The 26,068-nt window shown below is 32.8% G+C and overlaps 2 protein-coding genes across 2 annotated transcripts; both read left to right on the top strand.

Annotated features, from left to right (window-relative positions):
• Window positions 1-833: 833 nt before the first annotated feature.
• Window positions 834-7,092, top strand: LOC137394420 (uncharacterized). The gene is made up of 4 exons (XM_068081137.1): window positions 834-893; window positions 2,242-2,464; window positions 3,049-3,256; window positions 6,792-7,092. The coding sequence occupies exons 1-4, from the start codon at window positions 834-836 to the stop codon at window positions 7,090-7,092; spliced, it is 792 nt and encodes a 263-aa protein (XP_067937238.1).
• Window positions 7,093-9,440: 2,348 nt separating this feature from the next.
• LOC137394419 (micronuclear linker histone polyprotein-like) lies at window positions 9,441-15,664 on the top strand. Its single transcript, XM_068081136.1, has 3 exons — window positions 9,441-9,630; window positions 13,463-14,734; window positions 15,519-15,664. Exons 1-3 carry the CDS (start codon window positions 9,441-9,443, stop codon window positions 15,662-15,664), a joined length of 1,608 nt encoding a protein of 535 aa, XP_067937237.1.
• The last annotated feature ends 10,404 nt before the right edge of the window (window positions 15,665-26,068 follow it).

Below are 26,068 nucleotides of genomic sequence, written 5' to 3'. Positions count from 1 at the left end.
AATAAATATTATTGAAAGTTTTGAAATATGCAGTCGATCACTCATATAACCACAAAAATATCTGAGTAATGCAGTTCTCAGGTATTAGTTACCAGTTGTCTATTAGTGATTGTTAGTTGCCAGTTATCAGTTGCTAGTTGATCATTGCTTATTATCAGTTACCTGTTAGTGATTGCTACTTGCCAGTTATCAGTTGCTAGTTGATCATTGCTTGTTACCAGTTGTCTGTTGATGATTGTTAGCTGCCAATCACTAGTTGCCAGTTTACCATTATTAGTTACAATTCACTATTTGAAAGTTGTTAACATTCAGTACCAGGTTTTTGACAGCTTTCAAATGTACAATTAAAAAATTTTCACTTATGAAAAGCAACAATATTAACCATCACTGATAGAACAGAATTCTGCAGTTATTGCCACTCCACAGGCTAAGATAGTTTGATATGCACGGACTCATGATTCCTAATACTGAGCAACTCCATGCTGATGAATAGCTTAGTTTTGGTAGGAAGACAACTCTCAATATTTAAACACTGACAAGAGCGAGGACGGTTGAAAGAGTAATTTGTTTTGAAGTGTTTGCTGAAACACAATAAGCAGATCTTAAATGACACAATAGATGTCGTTTCTTAAGTAAACAGGGTGCAGCATTTATGTGTGCAATCGGTAAACTGATCCCACTAAGGCGACAGAGTTATTCAAGGATTATGACTAGTTAAGACTCTAAGCACCTTGATTGTTCATAACAAAAGACTATATCAATAAGTGTCTATAATTGTTATGCTAAGACAGATATCGCTATTGACTTCTGAACAATGCTGCCGATGTCACAAGATGGAAAGGCAGCATGCACTGAACACTGCTAGAAATGTCCTTAACAGCAAGATAGCAAAGGTAAGTAACACGCAGCTGAGTGAAATAGATTACGAGGTTGGTATATAATCCACAAACTGGAAATCATTTGACTGACTGCAGTGGTTTAGTTTTATGAATAGCCTGTGAATCTATGATATGCGCTCTGTAGATATGCTTTGGTTATAATCACTGGCTTCGAAACTCTTAAGGGGCCAAACTTCAATCACTGCCTTCTCTAGCCTATGCATCAACCATAAATAACTTTCGCGTTAATGAATTGTGTTGTTAAACTATTGACATGTGAGCTGTGACCCTAATAAGACTGTTATTTAACATGACGTAAACATAAGCTAGTTTTTTAATAACTGTTGGGTTTTTGTTAGTCATTTATTGTTAATAGCTCGTTAATAGTTGTCAACTGATCGTTTTCACTTGTCAATTGCTAGTTTTCAACCAATCATTGCCAATTGCTAGTTGTCAACTGATCATAGCCAATTGCTAGTTATCAGGCTGGTGTACTCATTTATAGCCAATTGCTAGTTATCAGGCTGGTGTACTCATTTATTACTTGTTATGAAAACTGATCATTTTCACTAGCCAATTGCTAGTTGTCAACTGATCGTAGCCAATTGCTAATTATCAGGCTAGTGTACTCATTTATTACTTGTTATGAAAACTAATCATTTTCACTAGCCAATTGCTAGTTGTCAACTGATCATAGCCAATTGCTAGTTATCAGGCTGGTGTACTCATTTATTACTTGTTATGAAAACTGATCCTTTTCACTAGCCAATTGCTAGTTGTCAACTGATTGCCAATTGCTATTTGTCAACTGATTGCCGATTGCTATTTGTCAACTGATTGCCAATTGCTAGTTATCAGGTTGGTGTACACATTTATTATGGTATGAAACTGTAAGTAATACTTACAGTACTTACTAAGTATGTTTGTATAGCTTATTAACTTCTACAAAGTTTTGGTCGTTGACTATGACTGCTCTGTTCTCACAACTTTCTGCCTGATCTAAAGTTCTCCAGCTGTGAGTACTTGAAACATAAAATTAACTTGAGCATTCTAATTTTTTTGCTGTATTCAAAGCATGAACTGACAAATAAGTTAACAGACTGGCAATTATGATATAATCAGTGCGACTTAACATCACGTTATCAACAAGAAATTTGGTAATGGCCCTGTACATTGAATATATAAGTTGTAGTTTCAGCCTTTATAGAAATTGTTTCTTCCTGTTGTGACAAAACCATTTTTCACTTAACTCCATTGCACACATTTACATCAACTATACACAAATAGAAGCTGTATATCATGAGATAAACTGAACACTAATTGCAGTGATAATAATTCTTGAAATACTAATAATCGATTGTAGACTCTGCTAGAGGAGAATAAGCTACCTGACAGACATTTACAAATACAAGTTGAACGATTTAAAGCTGACGAACGGAGAAACCTTGCTTTAACTGACAACCAACAAAGGTTATTTAAAAAGCAAGGTCTCATCTACAACTTCAACCCTACGATAGTTGTTGAGCGACCGGCATCTCTCAGGAATCCTACCAAAGATGGCAGCACTACTCCCCATTACATGACAGGTAAGAATGCTGACACAAAATAATCTTACAGCTGCACCATTAAATTCTTTAGATAGAAATGTTTGTATGCGGTATGTGAGTCTCCGCAAACAAGCCTCAGTCATTGCTTTTATCTTTAGGAGTCGTCTTTCTAATGTTAGTTCTTGGGATAATATAAAGAATTGTTTTTTTAATGCTTTAATAGAATAAAAATATGTCAATCAATGTAGGTACGATATAATGAGATGTAATTAATACCTACAAGCCATATATTTAAAGAGTTGTCTTTCCGATGTTGGAATATGACAAAGCTACGTCCTAGCAACTTACTTTATGGATCACATACTAGGGAGTTTATTACAAAAATTCTCGTCAGCCAATTAGTGTATATTAAAGTAGTTAAACGTACACAGGAATTAATACCTGACAATAAAGTAATATATGAATATATATACAATATACAATATATATAATATATATATATTGTATATATAGTATATGTAGGCCTAATGAAAAAATATGCCTAAGATACAAATTAATATTGTTTCAACTTTCATTGCAGTCTGGTTTTAGACAGAACGTTTGCTGAAGGTCTACTGTTTTAGATATAAAGCAGAAACAATCTCTTCCCATATATTCTCCTCTACCCAAAGTTGATGCGTTCAAAGTGATTAGTAAGCGGAAAAGAAATTTATGGGAACAGAACTACGATGTTAAAGGTTTAAGTAAACAATTTAGGAGCATCATATTAAATTCTCCTCCATTGACATCAGATGAACAGTGCGATTTGGATAAAGGTTGGACCCTGTACAGGTATGAACTACCTAAATGAAAATGTCTATGTAGACTAATGTACCTAGACTGTAGCTTTGGAAGTGAATCCAAAAGGAGTTCAAAAAGGGCAGTGGACACCTTTTAGAGTGGGTACCCTCAGGGGTGGACATTCAAAGATGGGCACACACAAACATGAGGGCACTCAAAGATGGACACTGTGGAATGAGCGCCATAGCTCACTGGTAGTGTTTATATGTTTGGGTTAAATTATTTATTTGTTGTTGATTGAAACACAGCCTTGACACAGAAATACAGCTTTCTCACGGTTAAACATCAGCAAATAAGTGATGGCACATAACTAGAAACCCATTAACACATTTACTATTATGCTCTATTGCATCATACAAAATATTCTATATTTGTTGAGTTAGAGCAACAAAAGATAATAAAACCGCTAAATTTTAGCTTTTTGTCACTTATTCACCTCTCAATTAGTTATTCTATGGTGCAAGTGTTTGAGATATCAAGTTAGAGAGTTTAACAGCATTTAAGTACATTTTTATTGTGAAATATTGTTCTACCAAGCTATTTCAATATATTACACATGACGATTAATAACGGTGAATACGGGTTTAGTACAGAATAGAACTTGTATACATTCTACCTACATGTATATCGATAAAACACTGCTTGTCTAGAGTAATTACTGAGCTCTGCTTTATGATGAATACACGAAACCTGCACATTGGGGTTTTCTACGCTGATATGTTTGATGGTTTTTATGACTTTTTGAACAGAAACATCAATTTGCTAATAATCAAATTAGACTAGCAATTGATCTATTAGCCTCAGATCAACTTGTTACATGACATATAATGTTGCCCAAAGGGTAATTGCAATAAACTCAACAATGACAGGCTCTAATAACACAGTTTGAGAAAACTGAAAAAAAATCTTATTTGCAAGTTTAAGCACGACTTTTTGTGCCATTATTTTGTTCTCAAAAAGAGAATAGCTCATAAATACAATTTTTGTTGTGGAGCAGAAGGTAATATTTAATCTTTTCTTTTTGCAACCAAAATATCCATTTATACAATTGAAGATCTAAAGGAAATTACATTTGGTTGAGCTAGTAAGAGAATGGAGTACTTAAAACTCATGAACAAAAACATTTCAGAAGAACCAATATACATAATATTTGTTAATAATACAAATGTTCTTCATATAAAAGATCTATTTCCTGTGATGACAAGCTGTGCCAGATATTGCTAGCAGCGTTCATGCTTGAGATTCATGATGTATTATCTACTACTCCATGTGAATATGCTGGTAGTTACTATCTATAGATATAGTAGGTAGTTAATATATTTAGATAATTATGATCATTCATGAGACGGTGTAACTCTCATAAATGGATGAATGATGAATGAGATGGTGTAACTCTCATAAATGAATGAATGATGAATGAGAGGGTGCAACTCTCATAAATGGATGAAAGTTATAAAATTAAGTGAATATTTGTGGTAACAGTTATTTTAAAGTTTATAGTAACAATAGTAACTCTATTATACACTGTGATTGTGCTTCTAGAAGTAGGAGATATTGAATATATTTTATTTATAATAAAGTTTCCAGCTCTTGGAAAGTGTAATGACAAGCTGCTCATCAAGCTAGTTTGTCCCCTATGACAAGGCACTTTAGAAGGGTTGAAATTCTTCAGGTGATTTCACTGAACATCATACTTAATCAAACAATCTGTCTAGCGAATAGAAATTTGAGGAAGATTATACCAATGGTCATATAAAATATATTTTAAAGTCATTTTGTTTTCGCATTTATTTTAAAACCATATTTTCTGATTGAGCTAAATTTTACAGCTATTGGTATTGTTTCTTTTGATAAAGCTTAATTAAATATTATAGGACATTACTAGCTGCTTATTTTCTAATACTTTCAACAAATTACCATGGAATAAATAATACTCTATTGTGACAATCAATTCAAGTACTGAATACTAGACATTCTTTAACTATCTAACTTTTAGGATAAATAAATATTAACTTTATTTACTCTGGTCAATGTGATTTAAAGCAATTAGACTATAAAACAAAAAAGTAGCAAAGTAAATTACGGTATGTGTATTGAAAAAAAGGTCTTTTTCCTTAAAAAGGTGTTATAGAAAAGAAGGTATTTTTTCACAACTCTGTTTTATAATGTTAATTGGCAAGGTGCTGGTGTTTGATATAAGGTGTAGTGTTTTTTGGGGAATTAGAAATGTAATGGATTAATTAAAGATATGATTTGAGTATTTTAAACAACAAATGTCTAAAACACAGTTAGTTCCTCAGAGTTAAGAGCATTTAGACGCTGGTCATAACTGTCGATGTCAATATGGGGTGCCAAAGCAAAAGTAATTCTATAAACTCAGTTACATAATTTCCTGTCTTTTTGGAACCCAAAAGCTTCACTAAACTTTCCAATCTTCAGCTGCCATGTAACCAACATATCTATAGATACAGTTCAACCAACTTATATATAGATACAGTTGAACCAACATGTCTATGGGTACAGTTGAACCAACATGTCTATGGATACAGTTGAACCAACATGTCTATGGATACAGTTGAACAAAAATGTCTATGAATACAGTTGAACCAACATGTCTATGGATACAGTTGAACCAACATGTCTATGGATACAGTTGAACCAACATGTCTTTGGATACAGCTGAACCAACATGTCTATGAATACAGCTGGTTACACAGCTCGCTAAGTTATGAATATATATTAAACACTGCCTAGGAAAGAATGCACAACCTTAAACACACTAGTGCAAATAAAGTTTCATTTTGATTTGTTGCAAGTTTTCTATGAAATCTTTGCACAACGTGTCAATACAAAACTTGCATTTATTAGAAGAGCCAAATGAGTATTTGAGTGGTCAACATTTGCAAAGTTATAGATCTATTTTCTCTACAAACAGAAAACTTCAAATCAATTCTTTGACAAGTTAAGGAATTAAAAAATTTTGTTCAATGTAATTTCTCACTAAACTCGAGTTAAGCAATTGCCTATCAGCTTGTAGACCGCTCTGCATTTGTAACTTTGGCAGCAAAGGCAACTTAAGTGAACTGGCCTTCTAGTCACCACCATTGGCTATTTTTGAGAAATGAGCCTGAGATTGTTGTTCAGAGGTCAGATGTTCTAAACCACTAGGTCAAGGCTGCTTCTAATGTATGAATAAAAAGGTTAAATTTCTCAAAATAGAAACCAACGTTAACAGAAAATCTGCAACTTACACCATATACATGTATACAGGACACCTGTTATCGAATATGTCTAGATGAAGGCAACTTTTTTTCTGATGTCGTTCTTTTAATTTCCTAAAGTACATTTACTATGTACTGACTTACACTTGGCCTGGTTGACTTTAATGTTTTATCTTTAACTCAGAGGGAGTAGCAAACACTCTGTATATAACATTAGAATGCTGTGTAAAAATAAAATAGTTTTTGACCTAAAAGCATGGAGTTATCTCCACTTACATAACATTTTTCGTGTATTGTACTTGCAGACCGGTGAGCAGATTGGAAGAGTCTATGCAGCAGCTGCTGGCATCAAAGACCAAAACACGTCGGCAGCTCGCTAAATCAGTGAAACTCAAAATCAGCTCACCAAATGTATTTATAACACAACTTGCTTTGGATGAGAACACAACTCCGAAGCCAAGCGATAAAAGCAACACGGCAACATCAAACTATTTGCATGATAGGTTAAGAGAAACAGCAATAGGACAATCTAGTGAGAAACGTCTGCAGCAGTTTCAGCAAATGCGAGAAAGACAGAGGAGAGCGTATCACCAATACCTGAGATGACTCATGTCTTAATATTCAGAAAAAAAATTGCCAAAAGTTGTTTTTGTTTCTGTGAAAAATAAATGTTGGAAACCCAATTATAGTGCAGTTTAACTGCAGCCCATTTAGATGATGAAGTACTTTAGTTATACCACCTTAGTTGCTCAATTTTATATTTTAACCTTATTTTTGGCCTCAAAAATAAGGTTAAAAACAAAAAAATATTTTGTTATTCTTTTATACATTCAAGACGAAGAACTTCTGAGCAAATAATTAATAAAATAGCATTATTTATTTATTTTATTTATTACTTATTTTAGCATTTAACAATTATAACTACACTTATTTACCTTGTATTTGATTCAATATACATGTAAAGCTCTAATTTAATTGTTGAACCCACCAAATTCTCATTTAGCATTTCAACATAAAATAAAATAAAATCTCACGATTAGGCACGGATGCTTTAGCAATACTTAGACTTGGTCACTTTATGTTCACTTCCTTAATAAGTTTATTAAAATAGTAGCACGGTATTCACAACATGAAACAAGAGCCCCAACGATTGTACAAATAATTTTATACATGTATAAAAGCCCTACTTTTAGTGGTGGGAAGCTGTACAGAATATTACAAAAGCCTCACAGAACACAGTTGGTCATTCATAAAAGTTTAAAGACTTATTCTTGAGAAGTTTGATTTAAAGTTCATGAACAAAAAATATTTAAATAAAAATTTGAATATTATCAAGAAGTTTTAATGCAATTTCTCACTAAACCTGAGTTAGGCAATTGCCCATCAGCTTGTAGGCCGCTCTGCATGGGTAGGTTTGGCAGCAAGAGGCACTTAGGTAAACTGACCTTCTTGTCACCATTATTGGCTATTTTTGAGCAATGAGACCAGGGCTGTTGTTCAGGGGTCAGAGGTCAGAAGCTCTAAGACCATGGCTGCTTCTTTTGCATGGATAAAAAAGCATGGTGTATAAACGGCTACTAGATATAGCATTTTAACAAAGCTATAGCTTGGTCAAAAGGCTATATTAAACTAGTGAGTCAGATATTTCCTAAAAACTACAGCAGTTCTATAAAGCTATAACTTGGCTAAAAAGCTGAAGATTTTCTGAAATATTCTGGCTGTTCTAAACAGCCATAACTTTGTTAGGAAGTTGTAGCCTTGCGAGAATGTCATAGCTTTGCTAGCAAGATGTGACTTTGCTAGTAAATCATAGATTTACAAAAAAACTATTGTTTTGCTGAAAGGCTATAAATTTGCTAAAAAGCCAAAAACTTTTTAAAAACCATCAAATTTCTAGAAAACTATCAGCTTTGCTAAAAAGCCTTAGCTTTGCAGGAAAGCCATAGTTTTGGAAACCCTTTTTCACAACCAAATGGCTGAAACTTAGAGGTAATTTTCCATTGACCTGCGACATGGTTTATGATTATACTGCCTTTTATCAATCAATCTGCTAAACATTGACCTGATGGGATTTCAAGGTTACAAGAGAAACAGTCGTCAATTATTAAAATAAAATGACTGCAAAAAAATTGTTTGATACGAAGCTTCTCTTTCTATTAAAATATTACCGAGTGTGCAGGGTGCATTTTTCAATTGTACATGTACAATTGAAAAATGATTTGCTTACAATAGCTTTAAAGTTTTTGCTTTGCAGATTTCACACTGCAATGCAATAGAATTTCAAAGTTTGTTTGTCTGTTTTTGCAGTTTGTCCACAATGCTTTAGAGAGTTTAGCATAAAACACGTTCAATGTAAAATAATCAAGCATACCAGTATTTCAATTGTGAAGTGCTTGTTCCTTTTCAAGGGTAAAAAATTACACTCCACTATTGTAAGATTTTAAAATTAGACCTATCAGAACTGAATATATTTCCAATGTAAAGGAACTAAAGTACATAAACAATCATATCATAGTTTTTCAAAAGAGAGTTTTTTTAGAGAGTCCAGCAGCACTGAAAAAAAAAAAATTTAAAGGGTAAAAGTATGAACTTCAGCAGCAGCTGGTACTTTTACTAGCTGCTAATAAATAATTTTTTTATTAATAAACACATGCATTTACAATGCCAGTATGTTAAATGAAATGAGTACACTTACACACTATCATAAATTTATGACTTTTTGATAAATGTCACAATGCTATCTTGATGATTTAAAAGTAATTAGGAAGAAATAAAGGATTCAAAAAGACACCAAACTCAACAAAATATCTCAACCTACTAGATGAATGCTAACATAACAAGTTGTTTATCAGGATTCTTTCTGAAGCATCAATGACATCATCAGAATATGCATAAGTACCAGAAGGGCACTTCATTATGACATTTCGAATACTATTTCTATCATATGTTTAATTATGGGGTGTTCAGCCTCGGGTGAAAGACCACCGCAGCGGTACAGAGCGTATCCAACCAGAATATCATTTGGCGGCCAGAATGCTGACAGTCACTTAAAGGCTAAAGGTCCACAGCATGAAGACATTGAACAGTACAACATGGCACTTCAACGCCTGCAAGCTGATAAGAAACGCTTGAATGAAAGAGGAGGTGATGATGACTTTACCATAAACTCTTTGACCTTTTTCAAGCTTTTCCATAAACATAGACATCAGTTTAGTTTTATATTTAGCAATTACTTTAATTCAAACGTCTTACTGGTTTGCTGTCTGCCACAAAGACAAAACATTAGTTCAATTTGTTTCGTCTGGTCAAATGTCAGGTCACAACTAATTCTGATGCAAGCGACTTTAAAAAATCTCTCGCATGTACCATCCTATACAATCGAGTGTCCTCTTGTACCACTCTATACAGCTGTATGTTCTCTTGTATCACCCTATACAGTTGTATGTCTTCTTGTACCACCCTATACAGTTGTATGTTCTCTTGTACCACTCTATACAGTTATATGTCCTCTTGTACCACCCTATACAGTTGTATGTTCTCTTGTACCACTCTATACAGTTGTATGTCTTCTTGTACCATCCTATACAATTGAGTGTCCTCTTGTACCACTCTATACAGCTGTATGTTTTCTTGTATCTCCCTATACAGTTGTATGTTCTCTTGTACCACTCTATACAGTTATATGTCCTCTTGTACCACCCTATACAGTTGTATGTTCTCTTGTACCACTCTATACAGTTGTATGTCTTCTTGTACCACCCTATACAGTTGTACGTTCTTTTGTACCACCCTATACAATTGAGTGTCCTCTTGTACCACTCTATACAGCTGTATGTTCTCTTGTATCACTTTATACAATTGAGTGTCCTCTTGTACCACCCTATACAGTTGTATGTTCTCTTGTATCACTCTATACAATTGAGTGTCCTCTTGTACCACCCTATACAGTTGTATGTTTTTGTATCACCCTATACAGTTGTATGTTTTCTTGTACCACCCTATACAGTTGTATGTTCTCTTGTATCACTCTATACAATTGAGTGTCCTCTTGTACCACCCTATACAGTTGTATGTTCTCTTGTACCACTCTATACAGTGTTACGTTCTCTTATACCACCCTATACAATTGAGTGTCCTCTTGTACCACCCTATACAGTTGTATGTTTTTGTATCACTCTATACATTTGTATGTCTTCTTGTACCACCCTATACTGTTGTATGTTATCTTGTATCACCCTATACAGTTGAGCGTCCTCTTGTACCACCCTATGGAGTTGCATGTCTTCTTGTACCGCTTTATACAGGTGTATGTCCTTTTGTACCACCCTGTACAGCTGTATAACTTTTTGTACCACTCTATACAGTTGTACATTTTAAATTTTGCTCGCAGGTTTGATTCTAATAATATATAAGGTAAATTGAAATATGAAGAACTTTGATTAGCAATCAGAGTGATTCTGTTGAATGCATGAAAGTTTGATTTTGACTAAGTCTTAAGACTAAGTATTAAGACTGAGTTTGACTGCATCAGCGACGCCAGTTTAGAGACATATGTTTGACTCTCTACTCATCATATAAAAATTAAAAATACTAGTATGAATGTTAGTCTTGTACACTGGGAGATATTGTCATGAGGAATCGATATATGAAGAATTATTCTTGGAAGCTGTACGGTGCGAAAGTCCCAAATGTCAACGTGTCCGGAATTGATTACTTTGCAAGGCAATCTTTCTTTCTAAAACTATTAGTGAGGTTGCAGTCAGACAAACAGACAGACGAACAGACAGATGGACAGACAGACAAACAGACAGACGGTCAGACACTGATCTTATTATACGTGGAGATTCATATTAGCTATCCAGCATACCAGAACTTACTTTGCTGTATCTACCTACTATAAACTACTCTTTATCCTTGTGTATCTAGTTTTTTGTATAAACGTTAAGTTTTCCCACAGTTCTTGTGTGTTTTTGTACAAACTTCATGCACCTATTCTCCCTGCCTTCTGCCAGGTTGCCAACATATTTTATTGTTTTAAAACTCTATTTGGTTCCTGGGAACCAGTCTTTTAAACATCCACAGCCGGGTTTACTGCTAGTCAAATATGCTTAGCAAGTAGTCTTTTATAAAAATAATCACTTCTTTCTATGGAAAACACATTTTATGTTTTTATAATTGACAGTCGCATAAATCTTTTTTAAAAATACTCAAATTGAGCAGCGTTGATCTGAGTGCTGCATACATGTACATGTAGGTGCTCTTTTTGAACTATTATTTGTAAAAGTATCAGAAAACTACTTTTCCTAAAACTGCCATAATTTAATGATTTATGTTGAAACAAATAGTTTTGTCTATGAGAAGAGTTACCAAGAAACATTAAACAGTTATATATTGCCACTATTTTAAACGAGAAACAGTTTCAGTGTGGCTGGCTTCTTTTTAACTGGCAAGAATTTGTTTAAATGCTTTCTACTTTGCCCGCCACAAAACTAAATACGTAAACATCAGCTATTTAAGTAAACAAAAGCGTTCACAATTAACTTTGAACTAACAGGTTAATTTGTCAAGCTTTAAAAAACTAGCAAAATGGTATACATATGACATATGACATTTTACATATGACATATTACATACATATGACATATTACATATGACATATTACATATGACATACATATGACAAATTACGTATGAAATATTACATACATATTATATACGACCAAACCAATCTAGTGATAGCTTTTAATAACTATTGCTGAGTTTTTAAGGTTACTTCAAGCTTTTTTTTGGTCTATTTTAATCGATGAAGTATAACAAATTTTTGAATGAAATGTTTAAATCACTGATTACTCAAATAAAATTTGATATTCTTTTTAAAGTCGATGATTTAGTAGAAAGTTTTCTCTGAATACATCAACTTGACTGGCTTTTCACAGTTTATTCAAAAAATAGGAAGAAAAAAATGTAAATATTAAGGTTAGCCAAAATTTAGTTTTTCTTTGTGTTTTCCAACAATAACATTTTGAAATAAATATTTTTGATAATTATAAAATTTTAAAATCTTGAAAATATAAAACATAGTGAAGTTGTTGAACATTTGCGCTTAGCAATAAGCCACAAATTATGAATTGTGTGCTCTTGTATACTCTTGTGTTGGCCAATATTCAGTTATATGTATTAACCAATATTTTTTCTACATTAAATTTATGTTGTAATGTTTAAATTTACAAATTTGTGTTTACCTAGATTTAATTTTTAGTGAGCAGCCAATTTTGTAAACTAAAGCAAATGAATAAAATAGTGTAGATGATTATGCTGACCTTCACTCAGTCGCGCTCTAGATCGCAATAATTGCTGCATAAAATGTAAAAGAAGTGAGAATGGTTTCGTTTGTTTTATTTGAAGAAATTCCCATTGGTGGCGTAGCGGCTACTACGCTGCTCTCCTAGCAAAAGTGCTCTCGATATATATGAATTTCCCCCGTACCGTATAACGAAACCAACGGAAAACCGTATAAGAAAGATAATTAATGTGATCGCTAACACGTTGGCTTAGTTATGGCCAAATTATAAGCGTTAAAAACTATTAGCAATATAAACGTATAATAAAAACAGAAAAATATACAAATAGTAATGCAAAATATATAAACGTGATTATATGCGGATATTATGAGAATATAATGACCAAAATTAGTTGGTGGCCGTTAGTTAGCGTCCGCCACAATAGTTTTACGAATAAAATTGAGAACAGCTCTAAAATTCTGTAATTAGTTATTATAAAAAAAGTCAACATTCAGAACGTAAAAGGGCTACATACTTTTAAATAAATGTGTAAAAAATTTCTGAACAAAGGACATTTCAGAATAAAATTCCAAGAAAGAACAACTCCTAAATGCTAAGTTAAAAGGTGTTACAATATTCTTTACAACAGTTAAAAGTTAATTTTCTGGCTTTTAATATTGTAATGTTTTATTACAGCTGAGTTTCAAAGAGCGAGTTTGACATTACAAGAGGAGATGTTCAAAACAGCTAACAGCAGAACTAAAAGCTCAATTCTACCCAACATTCACTCATGGCCAATTGAAGCTGAGCCAGTTAACAAAGTTCTATATGGACAGTATCGGTCTGACATCAAGTTAGCAGATGATAACAAATGGCTGACAAAAGCCGAAAAACAACCTGAAACAGTCACAGATGCATGTGAGTGCAGTACATCTCAAGCAACTGCAAAGCGTTGGATACCGCCTATAAAAACCCAACGACGCCTTACCTCACAATCCACAAGACATCCATCTCAGAGCTATCCGTCACAGAAGACAGGATCTATCAGGAAATTTAGTGGTGCTCCATCGCAAGAAAGGACAATGTCAATAAGCTCAAGAAAACCTAGTGGCCAGAGATCAATGTCAACAAGTTCAAGGAAACCCAGTGGTCAAAGATCAATGTCTAGAAGTTCAAGGAAACCTAGTGGTCAAAGATCAATGTCTAGAAGTTCAAGGAAACCCAGTGGTCAAAGATCAATGTCTAGAAGTTCAAGGAAATCTGGTGATTTTCCACAGCAGAAGGTGTCAATGAGGAAATCGAGTGATTGTAATACGCCACAGGGGTTGCCATCAGAAAATACAAAAAGATATAGTGCTTCTTTGCCAAAGCAGAAAAGATCACTTTCAACAGGTTCAAGAAAACTGAGTGAGAACCAACAGCGACAAAGATCATTGTCAGGAAATCAAAGAACACTTGTTGATTGTCATCAGCCCCAATCCTTGTCTTCAGAAAATGGGAAAAGGTTTAGTGCTTCTAAGCCGAGACAACAAAGATCACAATCAAAAAGTTCAAGAAAATCAAGTGAGAACCGGCAGCGACAAAGGTCATTGTCAAAAGGTCAAAGGTCACTTGACGAATGTCAAGAACCACAGACTTACTCAGAAAACAGTAAAAGGTCCAGCATTTTAAAACCAAAACAACAACGCCGGCCTTCCCAGAGCTCGAAGAAATTTAGTGGGACTTCAAAAAGATTTAGTGATGTTCAGCCGAAGAACCACCAGAGGTCATTATCAACAAGTTCAAGGAGGTCAAGCAGATATCAAGAACCACATAGGTTATCTACTAGCTCTCAACCTCAACGCAGAAGATCCAGAAGATCATCATCAAGAGGTCGAAAAGGATCAGGTGACAGTAAAAAAAACCAACGGTTCTCTTTAGCCAACTCACAGCAATCTAATTCTGATTCGTACGACCAGAGAAAACAAAGTCAGCCACAGATAAGAGAACTTTTCTGGAATGACCAAAATGTAGCAAGTCTTGCAAATGTCCCACTGCCTGCAAATTGACATTCAGAACTGAAATTGCTGCTGTTTGCGCATCAAAGGCATGAACACTAGAGTATTTAAAATTGTGTATTAAAACAGTTATAAGTGTTGGTATGATTAAACTGACTGTTATACTACTGAAATCTTACAGCCAATGATGTAAATAATAAATGATACAAGGTTCAAATTGAACATTTACTACCATGTGAACATTTACTTCCATGTGAACATTTACTCCCAAGCTGATGAAAAGGTAATTATAATGTACAGTCAGCTGAAGCCTTGAGCCCAAAAACCCGTTTAAGATTGGTTTATTTATGGCTTCACGCTTTACACTGCAGCTAGCTATAATATCCATGCCAACGCGTGAAAAAAATGTTTAAACTCACTTGGCCAACAAAACTATTGCAATCAGTATAGATCTATATACAGTATTGTAAGCGCTGCAGTCGGTCCAGTATGTACACAGTAGACAGTAATAAATAAACACCTTCATTTAAGAGTTAGAATGATAAATGTTACATATGTTGATTAAATATAAATTTTCTCTGAAGGCCTTTTATTATTTACTACTCATGAAATGCCATACATTTAGTAGTATATTAAAAAAAGAACTGATATTAGTGATGAGCGCAATTAGTAAAAAATAAAAAGCAAGAAAAAGTAGCACAAGACTTAAATGAGTTTGTAACTGTGTAAAACGACATCATTTTTATCTTAATTAGGTTGTGGAGGCGGATTATCAGGCTCCTGTGGCTCTGATGGATTTGGTTCGGGCACATCTACTGGAGAATTGAAACCATCTCCGTCAGAATCGTCAGGTTCGACAAATCGCATTGTCAGCTTCTTACAAATAAGTGATGATGACTAATGTCTTGGTCTGTGTCGAGCAGCACACTTAGAAATGAAGATAAGAGAATGATCAGTTAGATATATACATTACAATGATCAGTTAGATGTCTAAATTATAATGATCAGTAGGATGTATACATTACAATGATCAGTTAGATGTATACACTATAATGATCAGGTGGATGTATACATTATAATGATAGGTTTGATGTGTACATTACAATGATCATTTGCATGTATACATCAAAATGATCAGATAGATGTATACATTATAATGATCAGTTGGATGTATACATTATAATGATCAGTTGGATGTATACATTACAATGATGAGTTGGATGTCTAAATTATAATGATCAGGAGGATGTATACATTATAACGATCAGTTAGATGTATACACTATAATGATCAGTTGGATGTATACATTATAATGATCAGTTGGATGTATACATTACAATGATCAGTTATATGTAGACATTATAACGATCAGTTAGATGTATACATCATAATGATCAGTTAGATGTATACAATATAATGATCAGTTAGATGTATACATCATAATGATCAGTTAGATGTATACATTACAATGATCAGTTAGATGTATACATCATAATGATCAGTTAGATGTGTATTGTATAATGATCAGTTAGATGTGTATTGTATAATGATCAGTTAGATGTGTACTGTATAATGATCAGTTAGATGTGTATTGTATAATGATCAGTTAGATGTGTATTGTATAATGATCAGTTAGATGTGTATTGTATAATGATCAGTTAGATGTGTATTGTATAATGATCAGTTAGATGTGTATTGTATAATGATCAGTTAGATGTGTATTGTATAATGATCAGTTAGATGTGTATTGTATAATGATCAGTTAGATGTGTATTGTATAATGATCAGTTAGATGTGTATTGTATAATGATCAGTTAGATGTGTATTGTATAATGATCAGTTAGATGTCTATTGTATAATGATCAGTTAGATGTGTATTGTATAATGATCAGTTAGATGTGTATTGTATAATGATCAGTTAGATGTATACATTAAAATGATCAGTTGGATGTATACATTATAATGACCAGTTGGATGTATACATTATAATGATAAGTTGGATGTATACATTATAATGATCAGTTAGATGTATACATTATAATGCTCAGTTAGATGTATACATTAAAATGATCAGTTGGATGTATACATTATAATGATCAGTTGGATGTATACATTATAATGATCAGTTGGATGTATACATTACAATGATCAGTTAGATGTAGACATTATAACGATCAGTTAGATGTATACATCATAATGATCAGTTAGATGTATACAATATAATGATCAGTTAGATGTATACATTATAATGATCAGTTAGATGTCTATTGTATAACGATCAGTTAGATGTGTATTGTATAATGATCAGTTAGATGTGTATTGTATAATGATCAGTTAGATGTGTATTGTATAATGATCAGTTAGATGTGTATTGGATAATGATCAGTTAGATGTGTATTGTATAATGATCAGTTAAATGTGTATTGTATAATGATCAGTTAGATGTGTATTGTATAATGATCAGTTAGATGTGTATTGTATAATGATCAGTTAGATGTGTATTGTATAATGATCAGTTAGATGTGTATTGTATAATGATCAGTTGGATGTATACATTATAATGATCAGTTAGATGTGTATTGTATAATGATCAGTTAGATGTATACATCATAATGCTCAGTTGGATGTATACATTAAAATGATCAGTTGGATGTATACATTATAATGATCAGTTAGATGTGTATTGTATAATGATCAGTTAGATGTATACATCATAATGCTCAGTTGGATGTATACATTACAATGATCAGTTAGATGTATACATTATAATGATCAGTTGAATGTGTACATTATAATGATCAGTTGGATGTATACATTATAATGATCATTGGATGTATACATTAAAATTATCAGTTAGATGTATACATTACAATGATCAGTTGGATGTATACATTATAATGATCAGTTAGATGTATACATTACAATGATCAGTTAGATGTATACATTATAATGATCAGTTGAATGTGTACATTATAATGATCAGTTGGATGTATACATTATAATGATCATTGGATGTATACATTAAAATTATCAGTTAGATGTATACATTACAATGATCAGTTGGATGTATACATTATAATGATCAGTTAGATGTATACATTATAATGATCAGTTGGATGTATACATTATAATGATCAGTTAGATGTATACATTATAATGATCAGTTAGATGTATACATTATAATGATCAGTTAGATGTATACATTATAATGATCAGTTAGATGTATACATTATAATGATCAGTTGGATGTACACCGTAAAAGCTCCACATGAAGCATTTGATAATTACAGTAATAAGTTGCTCTAATCATTTTCTGATTACACTACTACAAAGTGTATTGAGGTAAGTATCATGATGCTGTTTACTAACTTGTGCTGCCATAGCATTAAATATCAAGCGAATTTTAGCCATGTGGAGTTGACAACTCCTTCGCAATTGGTGAACACCTCTGATCTTCTATTTGTTTAAATTCAAATGATTTTTGGGGATGAAAAAATTGCTAAAGAATCAAGACCTTTTGTGATTGGCTATAATTGTATCATTTGATGCTTTCCTAGTGCAGTATCCGTCAAAGATTTAAATTACCAGGCTAAAAAACTAAATGAATTTGAGCGTGGGTGGTCGTACAAGTACATTAGAGCTGAGAACAGCGGCAAAACATAAAAAATAAAACATGTAGGGTTAGAAATATCACAAATGAAACATAATACAATGTTTTAAAGCAATGATACAAAATGCTTGCAACTAGCTGGTATCGTAACCTGGAGATAAAATGCAAAACTAGCAATGTTCAGTACATTATTTGATTGCCACAATAAAGTATTATTTACTCTATGACAACAAGTTAACAATAAGAACAGCTACTAGTGATTAACAGTAGAAAATACAGTATCAGAATTATTGCAGGTAAACTCAAAGCAGATGTTAAATAGAAAAATATTAGACTGCACTACATGTTACTGACATTGATTTATAAATATTGGACTTTGTTATAAGGCTGGTATTCTGCCTATGCATTTCAGATTTATACAATATGGTTGACATGAAACACAATAAGTAGATTACAGAGACTAGCTCACTGTTTAACACTATTCCTCTGATAAAACAGCCTCTAATAAAAGCATGCATGATGCAAGACATTGTTAATCAGTGGTTAGTAGTACGTACCTGCTTTATTTGATGAGTTCTGATTAGTAAGACATTCAACACTTCCATAGGTTTCCTCTATGCATGAAACCCTGTGGCCTACCTTTTGCTATGGCTGAGTGAGATTATACTAGACTGTAAATGAATTGACAACAAGAGCAGGCCGTTAAATAAGCAAACAGCTAATACTATAATACAAAGAAACTATAACTGTTGCTATAAACAAACCCCACCTTATTGTATTGCAATGTTTTTATAAGGTAAACTGTGCTGTTTAATATACTGGGTATTAAACCAAGCAAATTATTGTTACTCGCTCAGAGAGAGATTATGTTATGAATTGACGTCAACACTACACAAAAAAACTATAATGGTCACTTGAAACAAAAACTATTTACCTTATTGTATCTAATTTTTTGTCTAACTGGATGAACCCAGTAAATTATCTCTGCTATGGTAGAGTTGGGTTATGTCATGAATTGACGTCAACACTACACAAAAGAACTATAATGGTCACTTGAAACAAAAACTATTTACCTTATTGTATCTAATTTTTTGTCTAACTGGATGAACCCAGTAAATTATCTCTGCTATGGTAGAGTTGGGTTATGTCATGAATTGACGTCAACACTACACAAAAGAACTATAATGGTCACTTGAAACAAAAACTATTTACCTTATTGTATCTAATTTTTTGTCTAACTGGATGAACCCAGTAAATTATCTCTGCTATGGTAGAGTTGGGTTATGTCATGAATTGACGTCAACACTACACAAAGAAAAACTATAATGATTGTGATGGGTGAACATTACTTTTTATTACTCGATAACAAGCAATACAAGCATTACTACCCTATAGCATTTTATCAAATGCATAAATAGCATTTTATGCTATTTTGGCAAATTTTTACAATTCATCAAATAATGAAGCATGCACATCTCTTTAGATATGAAAACAGCCTCGGAGGAAAGGTTCTTAGTTTGATGACAACCAGATAGCCAATAAAGTGTTTTCATATTCTATAAAGTTGATGTAAGTTGTAACAAAAAACAATCACTTCCTCTTTGATCTATTTTGAACTAAGGTTAGATTTGTCTTGTTGGTTTGTAGCACAAAAATAACTTCATGCGCTGTCAACTGCAGTTTAACAGATAACTGTCTGTCTATATAAATCTCAGCGGCTGCTTGTTCTCTGTTTGTCTGTCGTTCGTATGCACAGTTAAAACGAAAATCTAAAAACAAAAAACTGACTTCACATTGGATTTGAACTCAAAACCTTAAGTTTTGCAGACAAGCAAGCAAACCATAACATGTCCATCTACGTTTACTAAGAAATACTTGTGCACATACTTATACACCTTACAATCTTTAATCCCAATTGAGTCAAATAGCATGCTTCACCCTTCAGCTAGCATGCTTAAAGATAATGAGCTCATGAAAGATCATGCTAATTGTTATCACATCCAATTAGTGGGAGCACACCACTGACCAATTACATAATAGAATTGTCCACTCAACCAACCAGCTAACAAAGAACCCTGAGCATTTTTATTTCCTACCTCCTGGTTACTAGAGTTGACAATAAAATACTCAATAGATGTGAGTGATCAGATCTTATTTGTTACTGACAGCAAATAAAACCTCGAATTGCTGCAAGTTTACTTCATTTCTCAGCTAACTCATTTCCACCACCACACTGCCTTACTAAAATACAAAACTTTATTACAAGCATTTCATCTATATACTGTAGTTATAGATGACTAATGGCTGAAAAGCTAATAGAATATACGACATACTCGCAATATAAACATAAAGTCTACTATTTTACCAGTCTATGTCCAATAGTTTACACTCGTATACTAACATGAAGAGAAAGTTCAAAAAAGTTCCTAAAGTGACAATTACAAAAAGTAAAAATCTATTATATCATTTTGAACTATAAACTATACTTGCTAATAAAAAGTGATAAAATTTAAATTGTGCAACAATACATGTTTAAAAAACTTGCAGACTTGGAATTTACAGAGAGGGTAACAGAATAATTTACAGTGAGAGCTTTATACCGAGAAAAGTAAAAGTAAAGAGACGATACAATGATTAATCTTTTTATGGGCCTAGTTTTGCTTTGAAAGTTTTGAGAAAACGTGATGAGGTTTCTAAAGATGAACTTGGCTGATGTGTGAATTTCTCTTCATACTGATCATGCACCTGTAAACCTTTACAGTTCTACGCCCATGTATAATATGACCCCTTCCTTTTGTCAGCTAAAGCTATAAAACATTCCATTAGTCAGACTTTACTCTGTCAGATGTTTATCATTGTGTCTGACTCTACATCACCATCACCTACCTTTGAGATGAGCACCGGAGTTACACAATACAAAACTCTGTCTTAGGAGGGATACTTTTCATTATGTGTGTATAATTTGACACTTGTCGAGTTGTCCCATAGTAACCTTTGGAGCTATTTTCTTACAAATTTCCACAAAATCTCTGCTCATACAGTTACAGCTGTGCATTTAGCAAATCATTACTGTCTTCTTGTGTATTTGAAAAAAGGCATACACCAAGGACAGCTTTCTTTTAGTCCTCAATTAATATTTGACTAGAGTTGATAGCCTAAATAATCTTGACCCAATAAAAAGAACTGAAATAAGAGAAATTTTGTTATTTTATAATAAGTAATGAAAAACTCCTGATGGCAGTGACCAAGAAAGGTAAAAGCTAATTGCACTAAGAACATTTCTTAATGCAAGATTACAAGCTTTTTATTATGCATGCCTTAGATACTGGGAGTAGTCCCAAAGAAAGAGATATTGATAAACACACCAGTTGATATCATAGAACTAAGTTGCTGCAAGAACTGCACAAGACATAAAAAAACTGACAATGATTTTCATTTTTTTAATTCTACAAAACTTGTAACAGTATTTTTGGCGCTCTTGTAACAAAGGGCTCTGAGTTGTAGAAATATAAATTACTCTGAATGCGTGTTACATCATTAGCAGGAATATTTCTCTTTTGATGTGGCACGGACAGTATTATCATTCTTAATAAAAAGGAAGATTTTTAATATAACAGAAGTGTTTGCTGAACTTTCTAATGTTTGAGAACTTTAGTGCTCGGAATGTTAAACCAAAAGGGAAAAAAGTAACTAATAACTGTGACAAGCAAATAAATAAGTGCTCTCATACTGATATAACTATGAGATTTATCTACAACACAGTTTCAATCACCTAACTTTAGAGTGGCCAATAGGAAAAAAGATGAGCTTACTCACCCACCAATAAGGATCAGCTTTTATTGAGTAATATTACATATTATCTACTGTCTAAAGGTAAAGAACTCACATTCAGGAGCTGAAATTTCGCAACCTATTAATTTAGTTGATAATCCATACAGTTTATTTGTGTGTTTTCTAACATTCCAGGTCTTTTGGCCTAATTGTAAAGAAGTGAGAATTATTTTATAAAACTTTTCAGTTTTTTGTAATACCCATTTACCTCATTCTATAGTAAATATTGAAACATATGAAATATATGTTATATAAAAGGTTGTGCAGTAAGTTCACAATTAACCATGTTTATTAGAGGCATAGAATGCTCTGATATCAATCAATGATAGGCAGTATTTATATGTACATTGTATATACTGGTATAGCATTTTGTTTTTCTCATTAGGGTTTTCACTCTGTTGATAAATAAAATTAAACAAAAATGAGGCTTCATAATTATACATACTTCCTATACAAGCGTAATAATTAGAAGCCGTTTTACTCTATGATTAAATTCAAGCACATTCACAGTCTGTAAATCATAAGGTGTTAACCAGGTGAGAGCAACCTCTGTAAAACAAAATTTGCTTGATAAGTTTGTTATTGGCAATTTTTACTATCAATTTAGTAACTACAGATGTTATTGTTGCTAGTGACAAATAAACAGAGTTGTTTCGCCTTACTAAAAGAAAAGATAACTTTTAAATTAGCAAGATCTTTAAAGTTGTGTCATCAAGAAAATATTCTACGTCAAAAAATATGTTTTCATAATATTGTGTTTAAGATAAAAGTTGCATCAGCACATCACACAAATAAATATCCTGCAATTGTCATATTTATACTTTTTAAAATGGTTTAAATAACATTTAATAACTTTATGTAATGTCAAACTATTGAAAAATAGTGTTGACATAGTTAACAACAACAGTTAGTAAAACTGTAGTATAAGTGTAATAGTATTTATTTGCTCATCCACATCCATAACAATGCACAGCCAATTTCCATTTTAAGGTTTAATATAGGAGGTATACATGTCTGTTGTGCACTGATTAAGACTACCAATATCGGCACATGATAATAACCATCATCAGGCGTGTTAACTAACCTCGATAATTAATTTTAATATTTTAATTTGTTTTGTATTAACATAATTAAGGAGCAAGATTATTTATGATAAAATTGTAACAAAATTAATTATCAATTGTAATAGATTATAATAAAATGCAACTCGATTTTGTTGAGCATCTACAGCAGCGATTCCTAGACTGTGGTAACTTTATAATTGATACACAAAGATTTTAATTGGTGGAGTATATTCTCTTGCAATCTGCTTTCACGTGATCATGTGGCAACAACTTTGACTGTGTAAAGAATGCCTTATCATAAAAAAGAAAAACTGAAAATAAAAAAAATAGTTCACTATACTGCTGAATGAAAGTCAGTCATAGTAGGAGTTATCTACACCTACCATGACTTTTAATGAAATACATTAAATGTTCTGATACTAACCTGTCGCCTACTGCAACCCTTATCAAGTTGTGTCTAAACATACAATTAAAGAGTTATCTTCACCTGCTTCTAAAAGTAATTAATGCTTTATAGCAAAATGAGTTGCTACATGGGCAAGATAAATTAAATGCTAGTTTTTCCAGTTTGATGAAAGGGTTTTATCAAATCTGTCTGCTTTTAAATAAATATTAGGAAAATCTGCCAAATGTTTGATAGACTGTAGCTAAGGGGTAGAATATTTTTGGAGTTACCTTATCCTAAAAAAAAACAATAAGTTTGACAGGATAAGCGGAGTTGAGAAAAGTTTCATATGACCTTAAAAAGAAATTCCCCAAATTCTACTAGAATTTTAATTGAAAACTGTTGTAACTTGTGAGATAGTATATCTTTTTTGTGAGTTTATAGGTTTTGCAAATAAAGTTTCCACTGATGATAAGGTTGAAAGGCTATTAATTACCACTTGTACTAACTCCACCATAACCTTGAGTAGATGTGAAATAAATGTAAATATAAACATGGAAACAGGTTAATAAAATATTACATAGTTTTGATAACAACTGTCTGACTGTTTAGTAAAAAGTTGAAAAGTTTTGTTCCATCAAATTCATCTGCATGAACACAAATATCTGCTCCACAATGATTACATTTACAGATTCTACCACAGATATAAATATCTATAATTAATATACAACACGATGCCAGCTGTCACCAAAACTCAAAACAACTTGTCACTTTTGATTGATGGATGGTTTTAATTGACCGCTACAAAAAACTGAGTCATGTTCATAGTAGTTTTATATTTTTGCATGAAAACAAAACATACTTTAGTTAAAACCTATATGGTTAGTTCGTTCTACTGAAGTTTTTGTAAAACTCGGAATTCTTACAAAAAGTTTATCACAAAATAAAAGACAAAGTTCATGGATATATACATAACATATTAGCAGCTTCCTAGTTGTTAAAGGAAGAGAATAGGTAGTAATAGAAGTTGTGATAGATACTATCTACCTGTGATGTGTGTTTAAGTATAGTTACATACATGTCTTCACTTAACATCTTATACTCACTTCATTTGGCGTTTGTTTTTTCCACGACCAAACACGAGCGAAGCGAGTGTGTTTGAGAGCTTTATGACAAATGCATATGTGCACACAACTCCCGAAAAATATCCACCAACAACCATGCCCGAACCCTTGTACCGAAATCCCATCAAAAGATTTAACCATTTTTCTTTGTAGTCGTTTAAGTATAATAATGATACAAAACACCTGTACACCTATTTAAATGTATTACTAAATCTTTAAAAATGTTCGACGATATCCTAAAACGTACCCATCTGATCGGATGATACATAACTAGAAAGATTCATTTGGCCTAAAGTCGCCATTAAAACCTGACAAGCCTTTTTAATCAAAATTAAAACTAGCCCACAAAACGCTCATAAAGCCGTGCACCAGATAATAGAAAAACATGCACATTTCACCAGTCTATGGCATTGTCCAATTGACAAAGGTTTCTGTAATAAACGTAGACCGATTGTTTTACCTTCAGTAAATCGTAACATTATGACATTTCAATATTGATTTACAGGTATGAAAATGTTGTACACAGTTTATCAGCCTATGTTTTTTTGTCCAATTACCAAAGGTTTCATTAAATTATCTAGAACATTAGCCAAATTTCTTTACATCTTATCTACAAGCTAGGGTTGAACTACAATGCCCCTTTACGACAAGAAAATTTCTTTATTTTGCTCCAGTTTGCAGAAAACTTCAGTCAGAACCTTAAGTCAGAACCTCCAGGTCTTTAGGCATATGTTCTATCTACTAAGGCAAGCGGCTAAATTGATTTACAAGAGAACAATTGTGGTAATACTTATTACACCAGTTACAATATGCAGGCTTGAAGCGCTTAGACAAAATACTATTTTCACTACAAGCTTAGCTTATTACCTACTAGATGCTCTAAAGAACTTTAATTTGCATTGATCGAATTTTGATTTGCAACAAAATTCACATTACAGTTATTTGGTATCAAAAGATTCACCATGTCTTACTCTGCTGTGTTGTAGGTGCAAAATATGTGGAAATGCGATTACAAGCTCTTAAAAGCTCACAAACGAACCGTTAATCGCCGCCATCATGAAACTGCTGTAGATTGGAATCAGTGTATTTCTCTGACATGGTCAATCCATTTGGTTATTGTTTTTACACATGATGTTCTCATGTGAAGTGAAAAGCCAATAGAAGGCTCAATATAAAATGTCTCGTAGCACTAGTTTATCACAAACACTTCGGGTTCTACAGAAAAGCCCGTATCAAATATAAATGCTTGCTACTTTACAGTTCTTTTTGGGCTTGGTCTAATCGTCTAGTC

This window comes from Watersipora subatra, chromosome 4 (genome assembly GCF_963576615.1).
Source record: "Watersipora subatra chromosome 4, tzWatSuba1.1, whole genome shotgun sequence".
NCBI lineage: Eukaryota > Metazoa > Bryozoa > Gymnolaemata > Cheilostomatida > Watersiporidae > Watersipora > Watersipora subatra.
This window is presented reverse-complemented; position numbering and strand designations above follow the sequence as displayed.